The 17,902-nt window shown below is 46.3% G+C and overlaps 1 protein-coding gene across 1 annotated transcript in view; it reads right to left on the reverse strand.

Moving 5' to 3' along the window:
* Window positions 1–229: 229 nt before the first annotated feature.
* Window positions 230–17,902, reverse strand: part of ccdc120a (coiled-coil domain containing 120a) — a 36,599-nt gene continuing 18,926 nt past the window's right edge. The window contains 12 exon segments of the mRNA XM_048241986.1: window positions 230–3,553; window positions 3,660–3,757; window positions 3,759–4,013; window positions 4,016–4,769; window positions 5,176–5,277; window positions 5,551–5,698; window positions 6,133–6,189; window positions 7,423–7,546; window positions 8,022–8,138; window positions 9,914–10,044; window positions 10,546–10,636; window positions 10,916–11,074. Of these exon segments, the coding sequence (XP_048097943.1) occupies window positions 3,448–3,553; window positions 3,660–3,757; window positions 3,759–4,013; window positions 4,016–4,769; window positions 5,176–5,277; window positions 5,551–5,698; window positions 6,133–6,189; window positions 7,423–7,546; window positions 8,022–8,138; window positions 9,914–10,044; window positions 10,546–10,636; window positions 10,916–10,963 (2,031 nt within the window). The 5' untranslated portion in view covers window positions 10,964–11,074 and the 3' untranslated portion in view covers window positions 230–3,447.

The raw sequence follows: 17,902 nt of genomic DNA on the forward strand, positions 1-17,902 counted from the left end.
GGGGCGGGAATTGAACCTGGGTCGCCGGCGTACGGTGCAGGTGCCCCAGCCAGTTGCTTCACAGCTGAGGCCAGGTTTTCCTCCTCTTTGTTCATTTTTGACCTTTTAATCTTTATTTTATTTGTTGAAATGTTTCCCAGTGAGGGAACACAACACAAATCCATTCAGGTCTCTGGATTTGAAGAGAGACTGATGTTTGACCACACAGTTTAATAATGTAACTGAAACAGTCATTTACCACTCATAAAATGGTGGATCTTTACTTTGTAAAATGCAGAAAAACGTGAGGAACATAGTATTTACATTTTGCATGATAATGAAAGCAATAAAAAGGTGTTTTCTTAATCATGGATAAATTACTTGTGAAATTCAAAGATCCTCTCTTAAGACGTCAAAACCATCTAAAACATAAATTAGAGCCCATTCTGTCACTTGACACCATACTGTTTTACAACTTCAGTGTGGGAATAAAATGTTATGGTCATATTTGGTACCTTGTTCTTATTACAGCAGAGAAATTGTGAACCCAGATAGCATAGACAATTTACTATTTCATTTGATATTTATATCAATCAAAATATGACAAAAGCCACATGAACATGTCACTAGGAAACATAAATTGAAAAACCAATACAAGAACTGAAATAACTAAATGTAAAAGATAACGGCACAGCCACAGACAGAAGAGAAAATATATGCGTAGCCAGGTAAATAATGTGCTTTCAAACACGCAATCTCCTCTCTCACGTCTCCCAGGGGAGGGATATCAGTGCAATATACAATGCGACAGAGGATTGAAATTCTGTCAGCAAACCATTTTTCCACACAAATCATCGCTCCCGGAGGAGAGAGGCATGACCCCAGCAGCATACAGTTGGTCCTGAGACAAACACGGCAGCATCTGGTGGCAAGGATAAAGCTACAGGACACAAAACGCCCAAAAGCTCCTGACTGCTTCAGCACACTCTCAAAAAAAAAAAAAAAAAAAAAGTTCTCTTAGACATGATGCTAGATGGAAGCTGGATAGAAGTTAGCGCTAGCCTAGTGCTACTTAACACTGTGGAGTATCTCTAGATCTCTAGGGTTGATGAGTAGGGTATGGCTCAGTTAGGGGTTACATTGTGAGAAGAGGGTCTAGCATGAAGACTAGCCTATATGACGGTGCTGAGAAAGGGCACAAGTACCTGCATGCAACAATGACAAGGAAGAGTTCAACGGAGGCCAACTCACTACGACAGACAAAAGATCATATCTACAGTGGATTTGCCAGCAATCCATATATATGCTTTTTTGCAGTGTTACAGCCTATGAAAGCAAATACAATCTGGTCCCCTCCCTCTTAATTTTCTCAACAATCCCTTTAAACAGAAATACATGTATAATACAGTACAAATGGCAGCAAGTTTTCACAAACAGCTAATATGCCGAATGTGGTTCCTAATGCCAAAACATATGGACATTTCTACTTGATGAAGCTGATAGGCACAATGGTTGACAGCTGGCATTCTTGACATGTAACGGTATACACTGTGATCATCATTGTAAAGAAAAGAAAGAAAAAAATGAGATTGATATGTGTACAACATACAATGACAATAATATACAGAAGAGTAGGCAACTAAAATGACACATGGCAATGACAAAGCCCTTACCCATGTACAACATGTTCAACTGTGACATGATAGTTCTGAGAATGCCTAAGTATAGCTACAAGAAGGAACAGGCACAACAATGTGCAATAGCATAGGTGAGACATCTGCAAGTAGCAGGCTGATTGATTTGTTGCTGCATTTGCTGCTTCTTGACCACATGTCTTTGCATCCAAACAGGTCTTGCTCTTGTTTGTTCTTAATGGCTGAGGGAGTTTGTGTCATTTACAGTAAACTGGGGAGAGCTCTCCCCCTAGTGGCCAATTCTTGAAGAACACTTCATTTCGTTAGAAATGCAGGGGTGGGTTGTTCATGACACTTGTGAATAGACAAGAATATAATGCACTTTGATAACACTTTGAGTTCCAAAACACAATCACTGATGGCTGATTAGCAAAATTATATAAAACAATATCCTTGACGCGCATTCAAGACAGGGTGGGCCTCTCTTGCACATACATTTTCTCCATGATCTACAAAGGCAAGGGAGACATCAGTTCCCTCATTCCATTAATTCTTTCCTAATTCAAAAACCGAATTTTATAATGTGATATAACCTTGTGATAAATTAAGCCTGGGGAACACTGGCACTGAACAAAAAAAAACTAATATTGCACTGGGTCTTACATCCTACTGTAATGTGATGCCTTTGATAATACTGTTGAACAGCTTCAGGCCATGAGAGCATGTTATGTAAGATGGGGGGAAAGCTGTGTTTCATGTGTACACTAATCTGTGGATATGAAACTAAAGATGTACAAGGTTATACCGTAATCTCTGTGACTGTACAGGTCACTTGGCTGGTGTTCTCACGACACAATGCAGTCCCTGTAGAAATCTAAGTATCTGAAGCATTCCAATCTAGCTAAAACATTTCTGCTGAAAGATGGATACATCTGGATACAACAATTGACAAAAAATATCCATTTGTTTTTGCCTTTCTAGCATATGCCAGGCCATAAAAGGTCATCCATTTACTCTTAAATACTAATAATTTAGATGATTTAATGAAGCTGTTCATCATTTCATACTACATTCATACAAATGTATTTTATATTACAAGTCCACATAGGCCAGGATATGCATTATGTATTTAGTTTTTGGTATTTCATACAAATTTCTGTGACAATAATATTGCTTCTTTAATATTGGCTAGCTTTCATTCAAATGTTGCCAGCAAATATTGATACTATATTCAAAAATAGGGATAGAGTAATCTGCCTGAGACAAACGGGTGCATTAGTTAGTTTACATATAAAAATGATTGCAAAATATACTTGGAAGTATTTCAGTGGTTGAAGGGTTGGCAGTACTGCCTTTCAAACACATTAAGTAGTTTGAAAATTTATGAAAACTTTAATCTGTACTGTTAATACTAAGAGAACGTCTCAAGCCCAGACTGAGTGAATAATTAAGTTCCTCTCTTCACTAAAAAAGCTGTTATTCTGGAGTGATTTGTAGGTGTCCTAATATCCAAAGTACTCTTATTTTGATGATGAACTGCAGGACTAGAAGCATTGGCATTTAGTTTAAAAGGTTTCCTCATGAAAGAAACCAACATGACTAGTGGGATTGTTTTTTACGTAGACAATTTCAGGGATCATGAGAGGGCAACATATTACTTTTCACACCCCTCCCATTTTGTTCATCACCCTCCACTCTCCGTTCATTGAGAATGTCCAAAAAAATTAATCTCCATCACCTACTCCAAGTTTCACTCACACCTGTCAGTTACTGTGGAAGTGGTGGGTTGGATACGGTCTGTGCTTTTGTCTGCATATCATGCGTGAGGTGGTTGTCAGACCAGGGTGCCTGGGCTGGGGCGCTCGGCACTGGACTCTTTGAGGGTCAGCTCCTGCATCTTGGAGGGAAAGCTGTCTTGATACAAAGACAGTTCCACTGACCTGTATTGAACAAAAATATTTAAAGTTAGTACACAGTACTACATCTAAGCCGTTTAACATCCATGAGGGTTAAATGTCTCTGCTGTTGTGTAATTATAATACCAACCTGCCGTGAAGTGGATGCCCGTGAAAGGTCTGGGACTGTGGCAGCTGGGAGCTGCGGCACTGGGAGTAGTGGGGTGCATCACCCTGGAAAGAGTTTCGGCTGGTGGGTGAGAGGAGGGTGCGGGCCGTGCGAAGCGTGCAACGAGTTTGTGGTGCGCCGGCGCATGGGTGCCCCCTCCTGGCCTTTACCATTCACTGTCGTGTGGCCCAGGGTGTTCCGCAAGTACCAGTCTCGGAGCCCCTCCAAAGCCAGGGCCTTGTGCAAGCTGCGAGTGGCGTTGTCTGGCGTGGAGGACGAGGAGTCTGTGGTGATTTGCGGCAGTGGCCTGTGCGTGTTCTGTGAGCCTGACGGGTCACCATGCTGTGAGTACACAGCAGTGGGGAGGAGCCGTTTGTGGCAGGTGGGTTTTCAGAGTAAGCTGACAGCAAGATGGTCTCCTGCTGGTGCTGCTGGAGGGGTATGAACGGCCCACAGGATTTGGTCCGTGTGACTTTGACCCGGCGCGGTTCCCCTGGCTTGCCCCGGAGCATGTGTGGGCTATAGGCTGGTGGTCCACCTGAGAGATGCAGAGGCTGAGATGGTGGGGGGAAGCCATTATATTGGGGCAGGGGGGGTCCTGATGAGCCCTCAGGCCAAGGTCTGGGTTTGCCGTTGACATGAGGCTGCATTCTCTGCTGCTGTTGCTGCTGCTGCTGTTGGGCCTGCATCTTCTGCTGCTTGCCCCACACATAGTCCAGCAGGATCTCATTGTAGTTCCCTCCACCTGTGCGACCCCCAACAGAGGTGCGGTTTCTGTTGGGGTCAGAGTGTCCCGCGGGTTGCCTGTCAGGGCTTCCCCTCTGCGCTTGCCTCAGACGGCCGTCTGTCAGTGCCTCTGAGCTTTTGTAAGGTCCCCCCCTTGCTGGCATCCCGTTTCGCTGGGGTGCGCCGTCGTCAACAGAAACAGCGCGGTCCAGAAGTGCCTCAGAGCTATTGCTGCGCCGCGTCTGGGCGCTGTATGAGCCACTCTGCTCTAAGGACCCCGACGAGGACCCCTCCTGAGTCTGAAGAGGCACCACCTGCGGTGCCTCAGGATTGTCTGACCACTGCTTAGTCGCAGATACCTCTGACCTGTGAGAAAAGAAAGACATGGAATAAATTTTACATATATTTGAAGTAATACTAATAAAGTACTAACAAAATATATTAATAAAGATGTCTTAGAAGCATTATTGTAGAAGTATTAAATGTTTCTTTTAAAAGACAGTGACATCAATAATGAATGACAGATTTTAGTTGTTTTCTTTTTGTTTTATCATACTACTGATTTGAGTTGATTTAGTACAGTGTTTCCTCTTACTGTTACAGTAAGCTACTATGTGTAGCATCTAGTGGAAAGATTGCTGAATTGCAACCAACGGAACACCTCTCCATTAAAAAAATGTCAAATAACATAAAAACGTGAAAGATTCCCTTTAAAGTCAAAGGTTTAGTTTGACTTTTTTGAGGGACATTAGCAAGGTTATTAGCGGCTGACCTGATGTGTGCCGTGGCTGGGCCTGTGCGTGACAGGAGCGGGGTGGCAGGAACACTCCTGCCCTCCAGGTTGGACACGCTTCTTGGGAGAGAGCGGTTTGGGCTGTGAAGAGACCACCGTGACAGTTAGGATTATGTACACTCTACTACACTCTACTAATTGTGTTTATACAAACAATCAAAGCTGTGCTATCCCATGTGCCATGCCATGTTGGTCTTTTCAGAGGAGCTCATCCAGAACCATGCAGTGGCTGAGCTCCGTGAGACCTAAACCTGGTGTTGTTGAGATTCACAGATAAGGAGTTGTGCACATTCCCTACATGGGGATGACAGCAGACTGTCACCTGAGAGGAGGCCCGTTGAGAGGCTGGCGTACCTGGCTGAGCTGGCCACCGAGTTGCGGCGCGTTCTCATCTCGTAGTAGATCTCCACGGGGGAGAGCTTACGACAGAACCTGCTGTCTGGGCTCTCCTGAGCCACCCGGGCACGAGCCGGAGACAAACAGTCAGGAGAGAACACCTCATCTGTCAGAGAGGAGGGAGAGAAATTATGTATACAGTAGATAGATAGATGTAAAGACAGAAAGGTGGAAAAAGAGAGTTGAAGATAAATAAAGAAAAGGGAGAGCACAAACAGAGAGGAAGATGTGCGCAAGTGTCAAAAGAGAAAGATACAGAGGTGAGTGAAAGAGGAGGAGAGAGGAGGAGAGAGGTTAACAAAAGAGAACAGGAGAGAGGTGGTGAGAGACAGAGCGAGAGAGCAAGTGAGAGAGAGAGCGAGATAAAAAGAGAAAGAGCGAGAGTAAGAGAGAGACAGAGAGAGGGAGGGAGAGAAAAGGTGAGTGGGGTAAGTGAGGTGAGGTGAGTGTGTGGTGAGGTGAGTGTATTGAGTGTGAGTAATGTCCGTGTCTGCTCTGCGGAGTGGAAGTAAGACGGCCTGCTGAGGGCCCTCTGCTCACCGTTGTCCTGCCCTGTGGAGTCTGACGTGGAGCTGCTCTCCGACTTCACTGCGTTATCTGCGGAGGTACACACAAACATGCGTGTCAACAGAGGACTGGCAAAACACACACACACACACACACACACACACACACACACACACACACACACACACACACACACACACACACATATGCATCCAAGTATGAAATGCGTCATCAGTCATCATAACACAACTAAATAGAACCAGGTCTTACACTATAAACAGTACTCTTTACTCTTCATACAGTAGTATGAAGGTCAAAATACAAAACACACAAACAATGGATTTTCACTCTTTGGGAATGGTTACTCAGACTCATCAGTCTTTTGTGTGTGTGTGTGTGTGTGTGTGTGTGTATGTGTTTGAGTGTTTTCAGTGGATGATTACAGACTACAGTGTCCCCACAGGTATAATGAAGGGAAGGGACAGGCAACTCAACACTTCCTCTGACACACACACAATACACAATGTCTTTGCTTATCTAAGGTGGGCCTTTTTCCAGGGTGTGTGAACACTGTAACTTTTTCTAAATGGTCTCCTAAATGTCTCACACAAATACACACACACAGAAACATGGATATACTGTACACACACACACACACACACACACACACACACACACCTGCCTCTCTCTCTCCCACCCCTCTCTCTCTCTCTTTCTTTCTCCCCTTTTTCTTTCTTTCTCTCTCTCTCACACACACATACACGCACACGCACACACACACACACACACACAAATTGTCCTAGCACAAAACCGTTCCCACAGTCCATCCCCTCAGGGGCAGTGTGAAGGTTAAGCTGGCCTGACCCTGTGTAAAGGCAGAGTATCCTCTTCTGGCCGCCTCCCTGCCCTCATCGCTGGGTCACCTCTGCGGGTGCTGTCACTTAGCAGACCACAGAGTCCAAGCCATGGAGTATTTATGAAGGCTGCTGCACCCCACCCTTCTATTGACTCTCACACAGGTATTGATTTCTCTGCATGTGATGAGAGGCATCTTGCTGTGGTCACTGCTTTCCGCGGAGAGGAGATGGGAGTGGGGGTGGGGTGGGGTGAAAAATGGCCAACACTGTGTGGCAAATTCAAATGAGGAAAACAAGAGCAGGCCATACTTTCACCTTCCTATTGCTGACCACTGACAACTACCATCACAAGTACGCAAAAAACATTCTATTCGGTACACCTACACCACCCCCACAGAATGTCCATCTGTGTAAAAAGGTCACCTTTGTCAATTATGTAGCCAAAAAATACCAGTGCAGTGTGTACCTGTGTGGCATCCACGATGGACCGTTCTCTTGCCGTGAGACGGCTGCTGCTCGGAGTCGTTATGCCTGCGGAGGGCGCCACTGAACAGCGTCTTCTTCAACTTCCTCTGGCTGGCTTCCTCATCCTGTGGTGCACACAGAAAATGGCCTCTTTGTGAAGACAAAGAAATTACATTTATCAGTGGGCTCTATTTTAATTAACAAGGCAGGGAGCCCTTTACGCAAATGATTTCTCTCTCTCTCTCTCTCTCTCTCTCTCTCTGTGCCTGTGCCTGTGTGTGTGTGTGTGTGTGTCTGTGTATGGGGTGTGTGTGTGTGTGTGTGTGTGTGTGTGTGTGTGTGTGTGTGTATGTGTTAGTATTGCTCATCTCTTTCTGTGATAAAATCTGTTTTATCTGCTCTGATTCATCCATATCTGCGACCAGGCGGATGAGTGTGTGAAAACATAGCCTGGGTACCTGACTGTGTGTGTGTGTGTGTGCGTGTGCGTGTGTGTGTGTGTGCGTGTGCGTGTGCGTGTGTGTGTGTGTGTGTGTGTGCGTGCGTGCGTGTGTGTGTGTGTGCGTGTGCGTGTAGTGCATCTCACACGGCTCTTCTCACCTCTCCCTTCCCTGTGTGTTTGGGACCGTGCCGTGTGGAGCCCACCCTTCGGCGCACAAACGGGGGTCTCTCTCCAACCTCCAAAGGAAACTCAGGGGGAACCTCTCCAATCAGCTCCTGAGAAAGGGTGGAAAAAAAATAGGTTAGTTAGGTTAGTACTGAATAATCTAGAACACCAACTGCACCCTAGTGTCACTTTTGCTAGGTTTTTTATACAGTCCATGCTAGTCACACATTTTGTTATGAAAAAGCCAACGCCTTGATGTCCAGTAAACGCTCATCCAAAGCCATAGTTCCCTTAACTGAAACACGTGTCCGCTATCCTCTCGGCCTCCCTTTTTCCCTCTGTGGGCTGCAGCTGAGGCCGATTAAGTGTGGAGAGTTTGCAGGGGAAGAAAGCACCCTCAGCAACAGAAGGCCTGGGCTCACACGGCAGCCATGATGGAACGTTCTGGCAACCCACTGCCACACTGCCAGCCAGAGACAGCAGGCCCTGGCACTGGCACTGGGTCAGCGATGGATGGCACAGGGGGAGGTGGCGAAGGGGGAGGTGGCGCAGATGCACACGGATCAGTTGTTATGGGCTGGTTGGTAGGTGATGCGGGCAGGTGGTGTGTTGTGACTGGTGTTGCTGGATACTGTATTGGTCGATGGTTGCGTGTTGAGAACAGTGTCAGTGAATGCGTGCTAGTTTGTTGTCATTGTTGTTGTTTGTGATTGTATTTATATCAGTTAGAGGTTTTACTTCTGTTTTTTTTGTATAGGAACTAGTATTCCCTTGGTGAAATAAAATCACCCAAATCACATAAAAACAAATATTTGAGTCATTGATTGCATGTGTCTGCATAAAGTGGATCTAAGTGGATATCAGGGGACTGAATGTCAGTACTCATGCCTTTGATGATCCTGGACTGCAGCCTGTCAGGCCGGTCAGTGGCTGTGTTTTAGCACATGTGCTGTGGAGTGCAGGGTGGAGGCTGTGGCTCAGGAGGGGGATGATGAGTGTCAGTTATGCAATGACAGACCAGCAACCTCTGAGGCATGCCTTTCCCGGAGATGGATCCGATACGTCGATTCCTGTGAACTGGGGAGGGTGCGGCCCCCACCATTTCTGTTCCTAGCTAGGCAGGAAGAGACAGGAGGAGGAGAGAAAGGAGGAGGTGGAGGAGGTGGTGTGTGAAGGGCAGGCGATGCTTGGGGGAGTATATCAGCGGGGCCATTATGCATTGCAGTGGTCCGACATTTTTGTTTTGGTGGTTGGTGGTGATTGGGTGAGTTAGTATGTGGTGGGTTGGTCAAGTGCTCATGTTTGTGTACAGTGTATTTTCAAGAATGTGCCTTAAGAGCATTTGTGGTAACTGCAATTGTTCTGGAGTTGCTGGTTGTGCGTTAGTGATTATGTCTTTTATGTTGTGAATGTGGTCTACGAGGGATTCTGTGGTTACTACTTGATTACAGGGTCTTTTCACTGAGCAATAAGGAGAAAGTTGTTTGTTGGTTGTAAGTTATCATAACTGACTGAGGACCATCTCAGTAACTGTACATTTTGTGATCGTTTTGTTCCAGTTCAGTGACTGACGCTCACAAGACTTTTACTTTTACTAAATTTACTACATTTTGACTGCATCACCTAACCTGTGGCCATTTAAATTGAACCATGACAAACTATTTTTAAACCAAGGCAGCAACAAAAATAAATAGCTATTATGCTAGAATACTGATTTTAATAATGCCATCTATATAAAGAAGCATCCCACTTGAATATGTGCTACACTGCCTATTGCCTTATCCCTGTTAACAAATCCCAGCCTGCTGATATTCAGTGAGCAGCACTTCCTCTCTCGTGAGACTGCTTAATTAGGGGCAGGTCTGCTGGTGTTGGCAGCACTGACCGCTTCCTGCAGGCAGACACGTCGCAGCTCGGACAGACGGGTGTTGAGGAGCGACTGCAGGCTGCGCCTCCGCTCCTGCAGCTCTGAGATCCGCTCCACGCGCTGCTTACTGTCCTGACCGGCCTGCAGGTCTGCACACACCAAAACACACACACACACACACACACATGCACATGCACACACGCACACACACACACACACACACACACACACACACACACACACACACACACACACAGGAAAATCACATATTGACACTTGGATACAAGACAGAGACTCAGACAGTTAAGTATACACATACAAATACACAGCTCTTAGACAGTGCAAACATAAATAAACACACGGGCACAGACATGTTTTGCACACACATACAGTAACACACATGTATACATATTACACATAACATAAAAACAAATGCATAAAGCAACACACACACACACACACACACACACACACACACACACACACACACACACACACACACACACACACACACACTGGCAGGCAATAATGTCCTTGGGCATTTTGAAAGGTGCTTCACTACAGTGCTTACATTTTTTCTGCCTCCATACTATTGTTATTATTATCTGATATGACAAAGATCTGTTATTTGTAGCTGAATTTATTCTCACCATGGCTTGTGATCAGGTCACCCTTGACCTCCATGGCATGAGTCTTCTGTGTGACCTCGCTGCTCTCGCTGTCTCCTGATTGGTTGCTTACCTAGACAAAAGCACAAAGAAGCCACTGGTTACTATGGTGACACTCTACATTTAGATTTCCTTCCTGCGCTGATATGATTCGAAGTCTGAGAATTTGTTGTCTACTTGCCTCTAATGAAACTTACATAGTCAAACATAGATCATGTAAAATTACAGAGTATTTTTCTGTTTCTGTATTATGTGACATATTTTTAAGCTACAAAACAGAATGTATCACAAAAAGGATGCAGACCTTTAAAACAGGAGGTTGAGAACTTGTTTGAAGGCAGCTTGGTCTTACCGTCCGGCTGTGGTCATAAGTGCTGTAATAGTCTGGGCTTGTGGCCATTCACTGATGGCTGCTGACTCCAGACCCTCTGCTCGAAGCCCTGTAGTATCTCAAAACGCCCTGCGGGGGGAGCCACTGTGTTCACCCCCAGATTTCTTCACAGGCAGCGCTCTGGAACACACAACAAAGCAACAGTGAGCAAAACAGTTGCCAAGCCGAACATAGGGGCCACAGTGAAAGACGGCCTTTGAGGAGCCTGCAACCTACACACGGGCCAGCAGCGATACAAAAGTAGTGTATCTCTCAGAGCATAACAACAGAGAGATGGTGGTTAGGGCGTTTTTTCTTCAAACCAAGACATATTTTGAGAACAAGCCTATAATCAGAACGCCTGTCTTGATTTTACGTCCAAACACCGCTTGTCACTCAGCAGATCCATCAGAGGCGCACGTTCGTCCGCTCGGGCCCTTTGAAGTGGCAAGGCTCATTTGCAGGCTGCTCACCACGTTGTTTTCACTCCGTTAAAAACATGTGTGTGACCCGGGTCAGGGCTTTCTGACCTGTAATGAGCCCTTAAGGCTGCCTGGGGCCGCCGCGCTCCCCCCGCAACCTCCGCAACCCCCCCAGCCACATGGCTGACCCTCAGAAGGGCCAGGAAAGGCAGGAAGTCCAGCTCAGCGTGGGCAGGAAGCGGCTAGCCGAAGCGGGAAGCCGGAGAGGGAAACAGAAATGGCAGGCCGGGCACGCTGCGCTGATGACCGCAAACAATACTCGCGGACACCCGCAGTCTAATAACACAGACCACTCACTTTCCAGGCACTAGTCAGGGTAGTTTTTCTCTCTTTCAGGAATGCTCAAGGAAAGATGTGGCGCCGGTAACAATCTAGGGGCAATGGCACACAAACAGACTCTCACACACTTGAAGGGGTGAGGTTTTTTTACACACACCTCAAGTGCACTTGCTGGCCACTTCCTGCAAAACACTCTCTCTCTCCCTCTCTCTTCCCTCTCTCTCTCTCTTCCCTCTCTCTCTGAATCCCACAGATGCTCCGCCAGGCCTCAGCACCTCCCATTGCCGTGCCCAGAGGCTAGTCTTCCGCGCTTGTTTTTCATTTCTCATGGTCACCCAGAGCAGAACAATTGTGCTCAAAACAATCATTATCATTTCCGTTTTGGGTCACTCGCATGGTTTGGTAGGGTCTTGGAGAACTGATTTGTAAGAGGAAAAAAGGCTGTGCTGAGAAGATTCAAAGTAAGCGTAAGTAACACTGTGTGCAGGACACAGTTGCAACAAAGGCTGGCTAACAGACAGTGTGTGACATATGTCTAAATAACAGGTATGTGAGAGATGGGCTGAGGGAGTGACTGAGTGAAGGGAGCAAAATGCTACGTGTGCTGAACTGTGCAAGTGAGCTCTCACACATGCCATACACATCAGATAACACACATACATACTCTCTTATGTACACTTTTTCTGCACACAAACTGAGAGAGATACACACACAGAGACACATACACACACACACCACTCACTCAAACACACACATACACACACATATACACACACAGACACAGACACACAAAGGTCAGTGAGAGGACAGATGAAAGTGAGGGAGCTAGCTGACAAGCACAACAAAAACAAACACATGTTGGTAGAGCAAACATACATGCCATGCCTGGCTCCGTTTATTTAGTGTAGCGTTACACCAAATGGAACACCACCGCGGCTAGCACCACAGTGATAAGCCTCTCACCGGCCATTGGTGCTGTGCCATTATGAAATCTCATTGTAGGCCAGAAGATCAGCTTTCATCTCCGGGCTGCGATGATTTCAGTTGTGCCAGAGAGCCAAGCCGCCTTACACCACATCAACTTTTCACACAAAGCTAAGTAGCTTTAGCAGCACTTACACTAGCCACCACAAAAGGCCTCTATGTTGTTATTGTTTTGTCTGAGAATGGCTTTATTATCAGCTTACTGATGAGATCTTTTCAATAGCAACCTAAATAGAAAGTGGAGCACAGACAGTAGCTAAAAACGTGTGTGTTTGAGCTCATAATGGCAGGCTGGACTGTTTAAACAGGCTCTGGTCTCTGCAAACTACATGGAGATGATGCTCATTGTTAAAAGCAGTCTTGGTTTGAAAAAGATGAACTGAACTGATGTGATAGATAGAGTATGTAGTTCCTGTGTAGCGGGTGAAGATGTATATGTGTGAGAGACAGATGGAGAATGAGTGTGGATTGGCTCCAACTGAGCGTGTCTGTGTGTGTGTGTGTGTGTGTGTGTGTGTGTGTGTGTGTGTGTGTGTGTGTGTGCCAGACACCCAGAAAAACGAGACAAATGGCGGGACAAATGGCCTCCTGTCCTCACAAGATGTTCAGGCATTCAGGCAACTTCTCTGTCATGTCCGAGCTTGCATCACCTCTCTCTCTCTCTCGCAGAGCTAATGTGGAGCAATGGAAAACTCCTGTCCACCTATCTCCCATTCTCTCTCTCTCTCCCATTCCCCCCCTCCCCATTCTCTCTCTCTCCCTCTCTTCTCTATTATTCTCTCACTCTTTTTTCTTTATTTGCCTTGTTCTTTACCCCAATGCTTTGTGTGCCACAACACTGACATTTTGGCATTTAAAGGTAGCATTTGAGATGTCAGCAGATTTCTGTTTCTTTGTTGGCATGCACACCTTCATGCCCATCTCTCTCTCTCTCTCTCTCTCTGTCTGTCTCTCTGAGCTGAAATCTGCCCCAACCCCCCACCCCCTCCACATTTTTTGTTCCTGCAGAAATATAAACGGCAAGACTCAGCAGATTTTTCCGCCTGGACTCGATGCGACCCCCCTCAACCCACAACACCCCAGCCCACTCCCTGATCCCGGTGGATCTGACGGACCCATATTGCATGCCGCTGGTAATTAATCCCGCACAAACGAGGAAGTGTGAACACAGCTGCATTTCCACATGGCTGCACCTATCCCAACCACAGGTTCTCCCCTGTTGCCATAGCCACGATTTACAGTCGCCATGGGCTCCACTGTACACACAATGGCTGAGAAAATGACTGATTCTGAGAAAAAAAAAATCTGCTTCTTTCATAATGCAATTATTTAGGTCATTAAACATTTCACCAAGTGAACTTCAGTTGAACTTTTTTGTAATTATTAAATGCTGCTGTTGTTGTTGAAAACAGCATATGAAAGGAATTTGAGGAAAAAAATGTCATGCCTCAAGTAAGCAGAGTGAATAATTCATGCACAACCTTTAGCTAATACACAACCCCCAGCAACACTTCCAAAGCATCCAGTCCATCGTGAAAGGCGATGCATAAACTGCCAACTGCCATCCTTAGCAACAAATTCACCCTCAGCAACAACAACAAAAAACTTGTCACCTCATTTTTTGAACTGAAGAGAGTTTGTAGATAAAAGCCACCACTGAATGGGGCGGCATTTGCCCACTTTACCGCATGAAGGTCAACACATGACCAAATGGCTGCCCCCCGTGCCAAGCTCCTGCAGGTCTCTGGCACCTCCTGGTCAATCCCATGGATCCACTGACCCTTAAGCACCAGTGGCCAAAGCGCTGGAGGACTTGACTATCCTCCCATCTGTGTTCAGACAACGGTGTTGAAGCGTGTGGGGAGATCACCTACTGCTGCCAGTGCACTGATTACTTATTTATCAACAAGCATTTAATTATTTAGGCTGTTAACACTGCTGGTATTTGTGGTTGTGATTAAGAGAGCAGCGATTTCAGGCAAATGGATGCAAACTAATTGGGAAACTAAGTGTTTAAGCTACCATTTGCAGAGATCTGCAATATGTAACAACAATTTGTCCTTCCACCATTGCAGTGAGCTGTTCGTAACCCCAACACTGCACAAACCAAGTGTTTGTTCCTTGAAGTTGAAGGTGCCTTCTGGATGTAAAAGTTGCTCCCTGACCTAGCGAGGGAGTGTTCCTGTTTGGAAGATGAATGGGAGGAGAGACAGAACAGCACCACGCCTCCACAAGGCTCTGGGGAGTTTTCCAGGTGCTCCCAGCACCTGCAGAAATGACCATACGTACGCGCAGGTCAACCGCCGCGACACACAAACAAGGTTCCGCCCATACTGGAATGCGCTTCTTAATGAAAAGAAAGGGCAGAAAAGAAGAAGAAGAAGAAAAAAAACCCAGCTAGGGGTCACTACGCAGGAGACAGAAGAACACAACAAACCCTCCCTAAAACCCACGTCAAGCAGCTGTGGGCAAGCAGGCAGGTCAGAGGCTAACAGCTGAGCTCGTCTGCTGTTGATGACTGAAGATTACCACCAGTCCACCACCATTACCCCCCCCAACTGCCCCTGGTGCTCATCGCTGGGCAGGGGCCAAACTAAATTTGCCCATTCTACAACCTTCTCCACCCACACTGACAGCACTAGCCAACCTGCTCAACACTGGGCGAGGCCGAGGGCACTCTCTCACACACACACAGAGGCACACACACACACACACACACACACACACACACACACACACACACACTACTTCCTCTGACTGGCAGGGACAACAGCTCCAGCTGAGCTGCGGGGGTCGGAGGAGACGCAGGAGTGGGCGACGACAGATGGCCTCAGCATATGCGACCGAACTCGCCTCAGCTGCTCGGCGTCAACCCGCAAAACCTTAAACATTCAAACACATTAAACATACATGGGGTTTTCACTGGCCCAGAGACCGTCTGGTGGGAACTCAGGTAAAAACAAACCAAGCTCAACCCAAGCTGTGCTAACAAGTAAGGGGTGAAGAGACACTCATTAGCGTTAATCAGTAAGAAACAAATGTTTTGACATGGACAACCAAACTGAAACGGCAGCCAGGTGGTAGAACTGGCTTGATGCTCTTTCCATCCCTTCAACCTGTGTCTGTTACCGATAGGGAGAGAATCTCAGCTGCTAATGTTGATTGTGTGAAGATGTGTTGATTGTGTGAAGATGTGCTCTTAGCAAAAAAAAACAGTATGACCAAGCAGCATGACCAAGAGAATCACTCTAACAAAAAGTTATGTTATGCACCATTACATTCATTTGACATCATTGTGCATGTTGGGTGAAGCCTGACCAGCAGCAAGATTTATTTAGGGCAAAAATGGGCAATAAAAAAACACTATTGAAGCATCAGCCTCTGAATGCGGTTTTCCACTTTCCACTCTGTTGGACTCTTCGCACCAGGCGAAACACCTTTACATACAAAGACCTCAACATAGGGTGCAGACGCCAACCTCGAACCAGTAAAAAAAGACAGAAAAGCCACAGACCGGACATGGCCCCACTGTGTTCCTCTTGACCACCTTGGGCATGCACCCTCCCTCAGTTATTCCAGTGGCGACGAGGCAACTGCACCCAGACAGCAAACGCATACATGTCATACCAGAGACTTAATCAACTGAGGCGGCCCTCGTCAGCTGCCCTAGCCTCACAGCACTGGTCCCCTGGCTCTCTGTGCTGCATATCAACCTCATTCAGATCTTTCTAGAAACCACCCAGGAGCAGAGATATAAAATATGGGAAGTAGAAGTAAATCTGGCAGTAGCTGTTGTTCGTCAGGTGACTGGGGATGAGGGAACTGCCCTCTTGGGGGACAAACAGCAGCTACTTGCACATCTGGTGGGCATATGCCCCCCAGTTCCACCCCCAAACTCCTTTTTGTCTGGGGGCCAGAGGATGGTGGGGGGAGAGAAAGAGGGTATCGGCATCAAGACGCAGCCAGCCTTCATGTTTAACAAAACCACAACACAGAACACATTCCACCACACAGCCCTGTGCGTCTGAACTGTGTTATAAAAACTACAGATGCGGATTACGTGCATGAGAGGGATTCAAGAGACGTACAACATGCCTCGTAGCGTGTTCCGAGATCTGGGCGAAAAAACAGCCGTCGCCACTGCCAAGGAGATCCACTTAAGTCTCCGCCGGTCAGCAACAGGCTCGCTCTCATGCAGCCTGCCGGCTACAGGGGATTTACGGCTTCTTTTCATTTTTTCTTTCAGTCTTTCTGTTTTTTTCTCTCCCTAAAACCTGTGGAGAACCACTGCAATGATTCTCCCAAACCCCTGCAAAAACCAAAAGCTATGAAAAGGATGAAAAGACCCTATGAGAAGAGCTTATGAGGAGAAAGGGAAGCACAGATAGAGAGAGAGAGAGAGAGATGAAGAGAAGATGAAGGGGAGGAGAGGACAGAGATGAGAGAAGTTCATATGTGAGGGATAAAAATGCTACACGGAGAACATACAGAATGATGAGGGAGGGATGAGAGAAGAGCTCATGAAAGAAAGAGCGACCAAGATGGAAGAGGACAGGGCAAGAAAGAGAGAGAGTGAGAGAGAAGTAGGAAGACTCGGGGTGTAAGGATATAAAGGGTTTAAACTCATTAAGCCTTAGATAACACACAGACTACAGACTGCAAGACCACTCTAAGACAAAGTTAATTTAAACATGAGGACTGCCGATGGAGAGGGAGAGAGAAAGAGAGAGAGAGAGAGATGACAGGCTACATGGCAAATTTACGTTGGTTTGAATGTTTAAAGCTAGAGGAGGATTTATTTGTGTGTGTGTGTGCATGTGACTGTGTTTGTGCATATCTGTTTGTGCATGTGATTTTTAATGAATGTGTGTGTGTGTGTGTGTGTGTGTGTGTGTGTGTGTGTGTGTGTCTGTGTGTGTGTGTAGGTTTTATGTGCATTTATGGTAGGTTAGATCCGGCAACTATAACAATCTGGCTTCTGTGATCAGTGCTGTGTGCATGCACAATCAGCAGAATCAAAAGACAATACAACGTGTTGCCGTGTTTTTTTTTTCTTTTCTTGAACCTTCTGTAAATTACGCTCACATAAACCCAATATTCCAATCTGCACGCACTCTCCATTTCAGAAATAAAGACCTACAGAACACAAAGGGCCAGAGCTTGGCACATAGTCTCTGTGTGGGTCCGATTTGCATGCATCAGCCACATTTTGAGCAGACTTCAG

This window comes from Alosa alosa, chromosome 4, assembly GCF_017589495.1.
Source record: "Alosa alosa isolate M-15738 ecotype Scorff River chromosome 4, AALO_Geno_1.1, whole genome shotgun sequence".
NCBI lineage: Eukaryota > Metazoa > Chordata > Actinopteri > Clupeiformes > Clupeidae > Alosa > Alosa alosa.